This window comes from Dipodomys ordii, unplaced genomic scaffold, assembly GCF_000151885.1.
Source record: "Dipodomys ordii isolate 6190 unplaced genomic scaffold, Dord_2.0 Scaffold26, whole genome shotgun sequence".
Taxonomy (NCBI): domain Eukaryota; kingdom Metazoa; phylum Chordata; class Mammalia; order Rodentia; family Heteromyidae; genus Dipodomys; species Dipodomys ordii.
This window is the reverse complement of record NW_012267242.1, coordinates 15,431,202-15,445,036: the sequence shown is the minus strand read 5'-3', so window position 1 is coordinate 15,445,036 and position 13,835 is coordinate 15,431,202. Positions and strand designations below refer to the sequence as shown.

The following is a 13,835-nucleotide window of genomic DNA, read 5'->3' as shown; positions in this document are numbered from 1 at the left end:
TGTGTGTGTGTGTGTGTGTGTGTGCGCGCTGATCTCTGGACTTGAACTCAGTGCCCTGGGTGCTGTCCCTGAGCTTCTTTTTCTCAAGGCTAGTGCTCTCTACCACCTGAGCCACAGCTACACTTCTGGCTTTCTTTGGTGGTTTATTGAAACTTGTCTTAGGCTGGCTTCAAATTGTGATCCTCAGATCTCAGCCTCCTGAATAGCTACGATTACAGATGTGAACCTACCATAACCCAGCCAGGTTGACCATTTTTTTATCTCTTGTATTTTTTAGATAATTTGCATTGAATTTGTTTTCCAGAATCATGTTTTATTTTGGCATGTTTAGAATTTTTTTCATTGGATACTAGATATTTTTAATATGTTGTATAACTGGTTTTTGTTAGTTTTCTTCATAAGTTTCCAATTTTAACTTGAAAAAGATTTGTTACTTGTAGACCAGTCTGTTTCATTTGAAGATTTTGTTGTCATCGTTGTTGAGACAGGTTATTGCTATATGCTACCAGGCTCATCTTGGATTCTTCACATAGCCTAAGCTGGCCTCAAAGTTTCTAACTCCTGCCTCTGCTTCCCAGTTTTTGAGATTACAAGCCTGTATCACCATGGTCAGCTTTGACAATTGTTTACTTGCTGCTGTTACTGATTTTATATTTAAGTAGTTGTACAAAGATGCTACAATTCACCGGGCACCATTGGCTCATGCTTCTAATCCTAGCTACTCAGGAAGCTGAGGATCTGAGATCGAGGTTCGAAGTCAGCCAGGCAGAAAAGTCCATGAGATTCTTTTTTTTTTTTAATTTTTTTTTAATTTTTTTAATTTAATTTTATTCCATGAGATTCTTACCTCCAGTTGACCACCAGAAAATCAGAAGAGTGGCACTGTGGTTTAAAGTGATAGAGCACTAGCCTTGAATGAAAAAGCTCAGGAACAGCACCCAGGCCCTGAGTTCAAGCCCCATGGACTGACCCCTTCCCCCCCCCCAAAAAAAAGTCAGTTCATGACAATTCATCTTGTCAACCCTTTCATCTTTCTTCCTTATTTTCCAGTCCCTACCCCCAAACATGTTTTCACTTCCTGGTTTTCATTTTGTTAAACAGTTTGTTAGTTGTTCAGAGGAGTTATAACTTTGGATTCTTTGCTTAAATATATAATCTTTTAGTCAGATATATGTGTGTATATGTTTTCATGTACACTTACAGATATTTTTTGGGTGGTGGGGGATCTGGTCGTTGGGCTTGAACTCTGGACCTGGGCACTGTCCCTCAGCTCTTCAGCTCAAGGCTAGTGCGCTACCACTTGAGCCACAGTGCCACTTCTGGCTTTTTTCTTTTTGCTTATGTGGTGCTGAGGAATCGAACCCAGGGCCTGATGCATGCAAGGCAAATACTCTACCACTGAGCCACCTTCCCAGCCTGTATACTTATATTTTAAATCTAGCTTCTACAGGTGAAAGAAAACATGTGCCATTTGTGTCTCTGAGTGTGACTTAACATAGTTTTTTTCTAGGTCCGTCCATTTCCCTGAAAATGACATACTATTCTTTCTAATAGATGAATAAAATTTCATTGTATATATTTAACATATTTTCTTGACAATTTTTTACTCATAGTTAAAACTGGTTTTGACTGTATAAAAGCTTAAAACAGTGGATAGCAATACCTTCTGTGACTTCTGTTGAATTCTTCCATTAATGGATCTCCACTCTGCCTAGTCAGGTTATTCTAGGCAGGTGAGGAAGACCTCATATCTCTTTTTTTTCTTTTTTACTTCCTGTAATATTTAAGTAGACATTCATTTGTAGAAAAGACAATAACATTTTTAAACTTCTCTTTTTAATCTAGCTTTACAGAAGCACCAGTTGAGATTCCCAGTCCTCTAGAAACCCCAGCTAAACCTCCTGAACCTGAAAATACTTTCCAGCCCGTGTTATCTATCATCCCAAGGGAAAAGAAGGCCCCACGTCCCCCAAAGAAAAAGTATCAGAAAGCTGGGCTATATTCTGACGTTTATAAAACTACAGAGTAAGTAGTAGTAACTAGCAATTAACATTGTTTAAATACCTGTTATTCTTTCATTTGTGACAAAAAAATTGACTATCATAAAACAGTATATTATATATACAAATTTCTATCACTTCTGTTCACTATATTCATAATGTACTACACTGTGTTGTATAAGGTTAATTATATTCCCTGATTTTTATCTTTTCTCTGCCTTCCTAGGTTACATTCTATAGTTTGAGGCCTTTTAATGATCTACTTGATTTTTCTTTTTTTTTTTTTTTTTTGAACTCTGGGCTTGGGCGCTGTCCCTGTGCTCTTCAGCCCAAGGCAAGCTCTCTACTGCTTGAGCCACAGCGCCACTTCCAGTTTTCTAGTGGTTTATTGGAGATAAGAGTCTCAGGGACTTTCCTGCCCCAGCTGGCTTTAAACCGTGATCTTCAGATCTCAGCCTCCTGAATAGCTAGTATAACAGGTGTGAGCCACCGGCGCCTGGCTCTACTTGATTTTTCAATGATTGAATAGTATGTTACACCAACTTTGCCAGATGATTAACATATTTTTTCCTCATTTGAAGAGCTTCATGGGTTTTTTTTCTTGACAAAGTACAACTTAATAAGCAACAAAGAAGAGATAGCTATTATATCAAGAAGTATCCCACAGGGCTGGGAATGTGGCTTAGTGGTAGAGTGCTTGCCTAGTATGCATGAACCCCTGGCTGGGTTTGATTCCTCAGTACCATATAAACAGAAGCCAGAAGTGGTGTTATGGCTCAAGTGGTAGAGCACTAGCCTTGAGCAAAAGAAGCTCAGGGACAGCCCAGGCCCTGAGTTCAAGACAGAGAACTGCCCCCCCCCCAAAAAAAAAGTATTCCATGGAATATAACAGTGTGAGATTTGAAGAATTTGATAATACTTTGCTAGGTGTATAGGCTAGTCCATCAGAGGAAACAGCATGTAAAAAGGCAGGCAGCCAGGCATAGTAGTTATACTACAGCAACTCAGGAGGCAGAGATGTTAGAATCTTGGTTCAAACCTGGACCTGGCAGAAAAATCTAAGAAAACTCTTATTTCCATTTAACCAGTAAAAATGCTGGAACTATAGAGGTAAGGCTTTAATGGCATAGCACTAGCCATGAGTGAAAAAGTGAAAGGCCCTTGAGATCAAACCCCAGTTCCAACCCACAAAAAGGGAGGGGACTTTAGACATTATTTCAGGTAAAATGTACTAACAGTTAGCAATGGTTGTTAGAAATCCTAGCCTTTCTAATTTGCTTGGTTGGGTTATTGACTGTTTTTTCTTTCCTGTATTATTTGCATGCATTTTCTCCCTTTGTTAAGTGTCCTGTTTGAATTAGATTACTTGATTATTATACCCAAATAATAAATGATTAAACTAAGTAAATAATTACCCTCAGTTTGTCCAAAGATTGAGTTGAACACAAATTTTGAATGGGTTACAGTAGAAACAGAACATTCTAAAAGGTTAATTTATCTTCTTTTGATAAGAAAAGTGAAGCTTTTTTTTCTTTTTTGTCAGTCATAGGGCTTGAACTCTGGTCCTGGGTGCTGTCCCTCAGCTCTTCAGCTCAAGGCGAGCACTCTACCACTTGAGCCACAGCACCACTTCCAATTTTCTGGTGGTTAATTGGAGATAAGAGTCTCACAGACTTTTCTGCCCGGGCTGGCTTTGCACCACAATCCTCAGATCTGCCCCCTGAGTAGCTAGGATTACAGGTGTGAGCCACTGCCACCAGTGCCTGGCTGGCTAGGTGAAGCTTTTTAAAAAATTTACCTCACATACACACATACTATAGAATTGGTTGTTCCTGTTTTATAACTTTAGTCACAGGCCAAAAGAAAACATGATTACAGTTCCAGCATAGTGACACATACCTAAAAATCTCAATACTCAGGATGCTGAAATCAGAGGATCAGATTTCAGGCCATCCCAGACAAAAAGCATAGTTGTGCTCTTGGAAAGAGGATCATGGTCTCTAAAGCCCTGGGCAAGGGACACACAAGATTCTATCTGAAAAATAACTAAGAAGCAATAAAAGACTAGGAGTTTGTATAGGTCAAGTGGTAGAGCTCCTACCTAACAAATTGTAAGCCTTGAATTCAAACTCCAATTTCACCAAGAAAAAAAAGGAAAATAGAAACTTACTATCTGGCTTTATGGTCAGTCATATCTAAAATAGCCACCTTCATTTCAGTTATACATAAAGATTGTCTACTAAGGTTAAGAATCTTTAGGACAAACTAACAAATGCAAAGAGGCAAACATGTCCTTTCTCGTTATCTACCATTCTGCAAAGTGGACGACCACACAGTTCAGACTATTAAAAATAAAAAATGAGGGCTGGGAATGTGGCTTAGTGGTAGTGTTTGCCTCGCATGCATGAAGCCCTGGGTTTGATTTCTCAGTACTACATAAACAGAAAAGGCCAGAAGTGGTGCTGTAGCTCAAGTGGTAGAATGCTAGCCTTGAGCACAACAAGGCTCAGGGACAGTGCCCAGGCCTTGAGTTCAAGCCCAGTACTGTCAAAAACAAAAAAGAAATTTATTACTGAGTTATGTTTTTGCTTTCGTTACTTTTTGGGAACTAGAGCTATAAAAGTAACCCTGGATTTTTACCTTCTGTATTATGCCAAGAATTTTCTTGTGCTTGTCTACTATAATCTCAAGAAAGTAAAATGTCATGTTGCATTGTTTCTTTTTTATTTATTTACTTTATTGTTATTTTAGAGGTAATATACAGCGGGGCTACATTTACGTATGTCAGATAATAAGTACATTTCCTTTCCTTTAGTGTCATCTATTCCCTCATTCTCTCCCATTTCTTCCCTCACATCTCCACCAAGTTGCATAGTTGACTTTCATCAATGGTTCCTTTTTTTAAAATATGCTTTTTTTTAAAATATAATTTTGCAAGCATAAAAGGTCAGATAAGTTGATGTTAGGGAAATTAACCCTAAGATATGTATTCAAATTTTTTTTCTTTCATGCGATTGTTTCTAACACATTTATAAGATTATTTCTTTGTTGCTTTGTATGTCCCTCCCTCCTCATTTGGAGGAGGCTTGGCCTGGCTATATTCCAGGCTGATCTGAATTTAAGAGATTATCTGCATTAGCCTCTCAAGTAGACTACAGGCCCAGTTACTCTATGCTCGTTGCTTACGCATATTTTTTTTCTGAAATTTTTTCCTGTATTCTTTCATTTTTATTCTAAGATCTCACTATGTAGCCTAAGTTGGTCTGTATGAAACTCAAGATCTTCCTGCCTCAGCCTCCCAAGTAGTGGGATTATAAGTGCACACTACCCTTGTCTGGCTGAATAAATGATGGGTTAAGTCTTAAATCTTTACCAGCTACTAAAGTTAAGATATCACTTAACCTGGTAGAACATTTGTTCCCAAATCTGTAAACTAAAATCAACATTACCTCTTACCTGCTTCATGATATTGATACAATACTATCTGAAAGTAATTTTTTAAGTTGTAGGTGTGATGTCTTCATTAAAATTAAAACTGAATTGGGAGCTGGTGGCTCATACCTCTAGTTGGAAGCCTGTACATAAATGTTCTTGAAACCCCTTTGACCAATAACTGCAGTAGGTAGTGCAATCTAGTTTCATATAGAAAGTATAAACTGGGCTGGGTGCCGGTGGCTCATGCCTGTAATCCTAGCTACTCAGGAGGCTGAGATCTGAGGATAGTAGTACAAAGCCAGTCCAGGGGCTGGGAAGTTGGCTCAGTGGTAGAGTGCTTGCCTTGCATTCTTGAAGCCCTGGGTTCGATTCCTCAGCACCACATAAGCAGGAGGGGAAAAAAAACCAGAACTGGCACTGTGGCTAAGTGGTAGAGTACTAGCCTTGAGCTGAAGAGCTGAGGGACAGCGCCCAGGCAAGTCAACTCAGGCAGGAAAGTCCGTGAGACTTTTATCTCGAATAAACCACTCAGAAAACTGGAAGTGGCACTGTGGCTCTAGTGGTACAGCAGTAGCCTTGAGCTGAAGAGTGCAGGGACAGGGCCCAAGCCCAGAGCTCAAGCCCCATGACTGACCAAAAAAAAAAAAAGTGTAAACTGGCAGGAGGTTAAAAAACCCATCACAAAGATAACTAGTACTAAAAATGGCTAGAGGCATGGCTCAGTAGTAGAGCACCTTCCTAGGGGAAGCCCTGAGTTCAACTCCTAATAATGCAAGAAAGAAAAAATAGTCAGTTTGGCCTCCCTCTACAAAACTGTTGGAAAATGCCAAAGATCCTTTTTTTAAAGGCCTTTCCCGAAATAAAGGGTTCTTGAAAAAAAATAGAAAATATTTAGTACCCTCCCTTAAAACTGCATTTTTGGGGAGAGAAAGGGGGTCATGGGTCTTGAACTCAGGGCTGGGATGCTGGCTCTGAGCCCTTTTTGCTGAAGGCTAGAACTCCACCACTTTGGGCCACAGTGCTACTTCCATTTTGTTTTTTTTTTGTTTGTTTGTTTGTTTAGTTGGGGGTTTTTTTGAGTGGTTCATTGCAGATAAGAGTCTCACAGCAGGGGCTGGGAAGTTGGCTCAGTGGTAGAGTGCTTTCCTTGCATGCATGAGGCCCTGGGTTCCATTCTTCAGCACCACATAAGCAGAAAAGGCTGGAAGTGGCACTGTGGCTCAAGTGGTAGGGTGCTAGCCTGAAGAGCTGAGGGACAGCACTCAGGCCCATAATTCAGCCCCCACGACCAACCAAAAGTCTCACGGGGGCTTTTTGTCCTGAGCAGCTTTGAAAAGTGATGTTCAGATCACGGCTTCCTGAGTAGCTGGAATTACAGGCTTCTAAGGTTTAAGCCACTGTTAAGACCTGACCTTAAAACAAATGATGTTTATATTTGACAACAAGAAGGAATTTCAGTCAGGTGCTAGTGGCTTGCACCTGTAATCCTAACTACTCAGGAGGCTGAGATCTGAGGTCGAGGTTCAAAGCTAGTCTAGGCAGGAAAGTCCATGAGACCCTTATCTCCAATAAACCACCAGAAAATTGGAAGTGGCGCTGTGGCTCAAGTAGTAGAGTGCTTGCCTTGAGCTGAAGAGCTAAGGGACAGCACCCAGGCCCAGAGTTCAAGCCCCATGACCAACAAAAAAGAAAAAAAAATTCATTGCCTTTAACTGTTTATCATTCTTTTGTGATCACAGCCCAAAGAGCCGATTAATCCAATTAAAGAAAGAGAAACTGGAATATACTCCCGGAGAGCATGAATATGGATTATTCCCAGCCCCTATTCATGTTGGTGAGTACTAAATCTACACAGTATATTGCTGAGAAGATTATATAATTCCCTCCAGTTTGAAGGAAGTGTCTGTGTTAGTTCAAGCTTGTTACCATTTATATTTATTCTCAGTAATTCTGTATATTAATAAATGCCTGCCTAGCTAGCACAAGGCCTTGTGTTCAAACCCTAGTACCACCAAAAAGGTGATCAAAATTCCCATTTAAAGGAAAACATAACCATTTTGTCCAAATGAGCAATTTTCTAACCTAGATCTTGGAAAAAAACTCTAACTATCCAAGAGGATGAGAGTACTGTTAATTACTGTTAGTTAAATTAACAGTAATAATGAGTAATCTATTATCTCTAGTATAGTGATAATAGCTCTAGTTTCCCTCTTTTTTGGGGGGGAGGAGGGTCAGTCATGGGGCTTGAACTCTGAGCCTGGGTGTTGTCCCTGAACTCTTCAGCTCAAGTCTAGAGCACTACCACTTGAGCCACGGCATTACTTCCAGTTTCCTATTGGTTAATTGGAGACAAGAGTCTCACAGCTGTGCGTGGTGGCTCACACCTGTAATCTTGGCTACTCAGGAGGCTGAGATCTGAGGATCATGGTTCAAAGCCAGCCTGGGCAGGAAAGGCAGTGAGACTCTTAATCTCCAATAAACCATCAGAAAGCCAAAAGTACCGCTGTGGCTCAAGTGGTAGAGCTCTAGCTTTGAGCTGAAAAACTGAGGGACAGTACCCAGGCCCAAAGTTCAAGCCGTACGACTGACAAAGAAAAGAGTCTCACTGCCTTTGCTGCCCAGGCTGGCCTTGAACCACAATCCTCAGATTTCAGCCTCCTGATTAGCTAGCACTACAGGCATTAGCCACTGATACCCATCTTACAAGTGTCTTTTTACTAGTAGTGAGATAAACTGAAAATCAGGCTGTTGCATGGTAGGATTTCTTTTTTCTGGATAGTCTTTTTTTGTTCAGAACATCATTTTTTTGTGTGAGTATGCCAGTCCTGGGGTATGAAATCAGGTCCTACATGCTGTTCCTTAGCTTCTTTTTGCTCCAGTCTAGCAATCTACCACTGGAGCCACATCGCCACTTGTGGCTTTTTTTGTGGGGGCTAGTTTATTGGAGATAAGAGTTTCATGAACTTTGCTGCTCGTGTTAGCTTCAAACCACAATCATCAGATCTGTCTCTTCTAAGTAGCTAGGATTGCGGGCATGAGCCACCACACCCAGCTAGATCATACTTTATGAATAGGATAGGAGGACAGTTACTGTAACATGTAACTTTTTTTTTCTTTTTCTATTTTTTGAGTCATGGGGCTTGAATTCAAGGCTTAGGCCCTGTCCCTGAGCTCTTCTGCTCAAGGCCAGAAAGTCCTGGAGATTCTTAATCTTCCATTAAACCAAAAAAGCTAAAAGTAAAGCTGTGACTCAAATGGTAGAGTACTAGCCTTCAGCACAAAAGCTCAGGCACAGCACCCAGGTCCTGAGTTCAAGCCCCGGGACTGGCATGCACACACACACATACATACATGCATGTATATATAACTTTATTTTACTGTGAAAAAGGGTTTGGGGTATGGTTCAAGTGGTTGGGTACCTTTCTTAGGAAAGTTGCCCCAGTACTACCAGGGGGGGAAAATCACATTTGGTAATATCATACCACGGATTTATTTTATCAGAGAAAATCCTTCTAAGTATTGGAAAACTGTGAGTCTCACAGTACTGAATTTAAGATTTTAAAAATTGCAGTGTTCACTGAAGGCTCAGATTTTACTATTGTCAACAAATGCTTTCAGTCATGTGTATTTAGTTTGATTTTGTTCTAGGCAATGCTAGGTAAGAACTCTATACCAGCCTCGTTAGTTTTGCTTTGTTTAGGTAGTGCTAGGTAAGAACTCTGTTCCAGCCTCATTAGTTTTGCTTCTTGAAGTAATACTGTTTTTTTCAGTTGTTTCAGACAAAATGTTATTCCATTAAATAAAATCACTAGTTCGTGGACTGGGAAGGTGGCTCAGTGGTAGAGAGCTTTCCTTGCATGCCTGAGGCCCTGGGTTCGATTCCTCAGCACCACATAAGCAAAAAGAAAAAAGCTGGAAGTGGCGCTGTGACTCAAGTGATAGAGTGCTAGCCTTGAGCTGAAGAGCTGAGGGACAGCGCCCAGGCCCAGAGTTCAGGCCCCACGACCGGTCCCAAAAATAAAAAAAATAAAATAAAATCACTAGTTCAATTAATTAACCATTCAAATACTTATATAAATGTTTTTCCTTGAGAACGCTATCCCACTTTAGTATGCAGTAGAAATGCTTTGTTCATACTTCTATTGTGCCACGTTGAATATTAAAAATCTTGCCTTGTAGGTCAAGACTTAATGTAGTTTTTAACTTTTTTTTTTGGCCAGTCATGGGGTTTGAACTCTGGGCCTAAGCACTGTCCCTGAGCTTCTTTTGCCCAAGGCTAGTACTCATTCTACCACTGGTGCCAGAGCACCATTTCCAGCTTTTTCTGTTTATGTGGTACTGGGGAATCAAACACAGGGGTAGTATACCAGGGTTTGAGTCTGGCCTTTGCACTCTTGATTGGCTTTCTCATTGTCCATTCTACCACTTGAGCCACATCTCTAATCTGATATTTTGCTGGTTAATTGGAGATGGAGCCTCACAGGTTTTTCTACTCAGGCTGACTTTGAACTATCATCCTCCTGAGTAGCTAGGATTATAGTATAAGCTACCAACACCTGGCCAAGAGCTTTTTTTTCTTTTGGTCAGTCATTGGGCTTGAACTCTGGGCCTGGGAGATGTCCCTGAGCTCTTCAGCTCAAAGCAAGTGCTCTACCACTTGAGCCACAGCATCACTTCCAGTTTTCTGGAAGATAAGAGTCTCACGGACTTTCCTGCCTGGGCTGGCTTTGAACCGCTTCAGATCTCAGCCTCTTGAGTACCTAGGATTATAGGCATGAGCCAAGGTGCCTGGCTTCAAGAGCATTTTTAAATGATGCTGGCTTCTCCATCCCAACCCCAGGTTTGTGGCAAATAGAATACAGTGACTTCTAGAACTGTTTGTGCTATAACAGGTTTATAATAGTCTCTTTTACACCATTAGTACAAATGTCAGCATAACAAAGAAAGTATATAACATCTTTACAGAGTCATTGAAATTGTTTTTTGCCTTTTGAATCTTCTCAAGTCAGCAAGTACTCTTTGAGAACTGCTGGTCTAGAAACACAGAAAAACATAAATAGCCAAGACAGTAAAGTGATGTATGTGTTTAAGAAGACAAAAGGTCATACAGAGTAAGAAGCTGGAGAACCTTTTTAAGGTAATAAAGGGACTTAAAATAGGCTTCTTAAAATAGTATTTCAATAAGTAGGAAGTAAGGTTAACAGGGATTTCCTCTTTTTCTAGTCAACATGAAACTATAAATAATGATGTAGAACAGGTATCAGATACTCCGTGATTAGTAACTTTTAGACAGTTGAAAAAATGTCTTGGTCTTTATTTAGCTTCATAATAACCTGTGTATGTTGGTCATAATTTCACTGTGTTCATTTGTTTCATAGAGACTGCTGTAAAGTTAAGGCAGCACACATTTATAATCCCAGCACTCAATAGGCAAAGGCAGGAGAATGACTTGTCCAGACCACATACATAGCAAGTTAGCAAGTTACATGCTAGCCTAGACTATCTATATAGCGAGACTCTGTCTCAAGCAGCAAGACCTTTTCTCAAACAAACAAAAAATTGCCAGGGGCTAGTGACTTACTCTTGTAATCTTAGCTACTCAGGAGACTGAGATCTGACATCAAAGCCAGCTCAGACAGAAAAATCTGCAAGGCTCGTACCTCCAATTAACTGGAAGTGGCACTGTGGCTTAAAGCAAAAGAGCTCAGGGACAACACCAAGGCTCTGATTTCAAGCCCCACTACCAACTAAAATATAAGAATAAAAAATTATATATCTTTAGCACATATATTAGGTTGGTAGAAGAAAGCTAAAATTAAAATAATGTGTAAAAACAAAAATTTTCAAAAGCTTTGTTTTTCTTATTGGTGCATAATAGACATTGAGGCTATTTTATCTCTTTAGGTGTATATCAGAACAGTTATTGAAGTTGATACTGTTTTTTTTTTTTTCAGGAAAGTATCTAAGACAAAAGAGAATTGACTTCCAGCTTCCCTATGACATCCTCTGGCAATGGAAACACAATCAGGTACAAAGAGCCTGTTTTACAAGGTTTTATTCCTAAGTGGGAAGGAGGTTGAGGACAGGGAATGTAACTTTTCTTCTGCCTCCCTGTTATGTTTTCTTCTTAGGAGGTACTGAGAAGTTTGCCTGTGAAGATTAGAGACTAAGCAAAATGAATTTGCATCCATATTTAATGTGACCTATTTACTCATTGTAAAATAGTAATAATAAGTTCCTGCTTCCCTGGGCAATGTTCTGTTGTTATTCTGGGTTTTATTTTGGTAGCAAAGATTTTTTCATTCTGTAAGAATTCTGTTTGATGAAGGTCTCAGGAGAATTTAAATGTACGGCCAGCAGCACTTTTAAAAAAAATTAGGCTTTATTTTAGTTGGCTCCTTCTTTGGAATTCGTTTTCAGATACAAAATTGATTCTCTTACCAAAGGAAACAGGAAAATACTTTGCTGTATTTCTAAGGATCTTAAAATATAGTGATAACTAAAAATAAGGTCCTGTTTTTTCTTACATCCATAACTGTAAAGTTTCCCTCAGTGACTTCTGTATTTAAGTTATAGCTCCTAGGTTCCATACTGAGAATAACCATTATGAAAAAGAAATAGTCATACAGATGAAGTGAAGAGGCCTCAAAGTTTTGCCAAAATGCCACCAACTATTAACTTTCAATTGTGAAAAGTAACTTACATTCCCCTGTGCCTTCTATTCTTTTAGTGGCCTCTCATGAATTCCTATAGTAACAATATTTTAAATATTTAACAATGGAATACTTTGAACATATGCTGAAAAATACTGAAAAATGATAATGAGATTATTCTAGGAGATTAATAAATGTTTCATCTTATTCTAAGATGCTGTTTGTGGGAAAATGTCTGTATACTTCCTATCACTGTTCTTTCTTTTTTTCTTTTTTGGTCGATCATGGGGCTTGAACTCTGGGCTTGGGAGCTGTCCCTGCGCTCTTCAGCTCAAGGCAAGCACTCTACCGCTTGAGCCACTTGAGCCACAGTACCACTTCCGGTTTTCTAGTGCTTTATTGGAGATAAGAGTCTCACGGACTTTCCTTGCCCGGGCTGGCTTTGAACTGAGATCCTCAGATCTCAGCCTCCTGAGTAGCTAGGATTACAGGCGTGAGCCACCAGCGCCTGGCTGTTCTTTCTTTTTATTGACTGCCTCTGTTCTAATTTATTTTCTCCTCTATTTCCTTCCTGATTAAAATGTGAAAGCTTTTTTTTTTCTTGCCTGCCCTTTCCCCTTTATTCATTAAATTAGTTATGTTAAAGAAAATTATAAATCTGTTACATTTCTGAAACAAGGTAATGGCTGAAAGTCTAGGTACTCATATATTTTACTCAGACCCTCTGTAAGCACTATGCACATATTAGGCTTTGGGGGCTTGTTCTTTTGGGGATTTAGGACTTCTTTGTTATTGTTTTATGGGGAAAGATTGTACTTGGGTTTTTTGTTTGTTTGTTTTGTATATTCTGGGGATTGACCCTAGGGCCTTACACATGGTAAACATGTGTTCTACCACTAAGCTACCCCCATTTCTTCCTTCTTTTTTTATTTATTTTAAATAAGTTTTTTATTGTGAAAATACTGTACAGAGGGGTTACAATCACAAGAGCAAGGTAATGAGTACATTTCTTACCAAGCATTGTTGCCGCCTCCTCTTTTTTCCCCTACCATCCTTCCCTCCCATCTCCACAACTACATCCTCCCCTCCTTCCTTCTTTTTTAAAAAAAGCAAATAGAATCTTAATTTGTCCAGTTGAGTAGCTTGGTCCTCGGTATGATACTTATTATTTCTATCCAACAACATAATGAAGAAATATAATTCACAATACATTTCTATAAACTAATGCTCATTCTGTTCAATCTTAATTCTCTCTTTAATATTGGGCAAGAATGATCTCCCAAAAGGTTTCCTTCAATTGTATCCACTCTTAAAAGGCTTACAAATATTTCTACATGAGAAGAATATGAGGATAATTTCTTGTACTAGGGATGGATGCTACTTTTTAGCATTGGAAGTTAAATGCCATATGAAGATTTTTCTTTCTTTTTTCTTCTAGCTATACAAAAAGCCAGATGTCCCACTGTATAAAAAAATCCGTTCAAGTGAGTAACTTTGGAGCTATTTGCATTGCCTCCATAACATAGTGTTTATCTTAGACTAGCCCTTGAAAAGAAAAAATTAGTATATTCACCAACTGTTCTTTACTATCATTTCAAGATGTCTACGTTGATGTCAAACCTCTTTCTGGTTATGAGGCTACTACCTGTAACTGTAAGAAGCCAGATGATGACACCAGGAAGGGCTGTGTGGATGACTGCCTCAACAGGTACTGTAACTTCCTTTGTAGATTAAATTAAATAGACAT

At 39.4% G+C, this 13,835-nt stretch overlaps 1 protein-coding gene across 1 annotated transcript in view; it reads left to right on the top strand.

The window, feature by feature from the left end:
• Positions 1–13,835, top strand: part of Ash1l (ash1 (absent, small, or homeotic)-like (Drosophila)) — a 152,004-nt gene that overhangs the window by 98,260 nt on the left and 39,909 nt on the right. Inside the window, exons 6-10 of the mRNA XM_013015249.1 lie at positions 1,846–2,025; positions 7,175–7,269; positions 11,390–11,463; positions 13,527–13,572; positions 13,688–13,796. Coding sequence (XP_012870703.1) covers positions 1,846–2,025; positions 7,175–7,269; positions 11,390–11,463; positions 13,527–13,572; positions 13,688–13,796 — 504 coding nt within the window. The remainder of the gene's footprint in view (positions 1–1,845; positions 2,026–7,174; positions 7,270–11,389; positions 11,464–13,526; positions 13,573–13,687; positions 13,797–13,835) is intronic.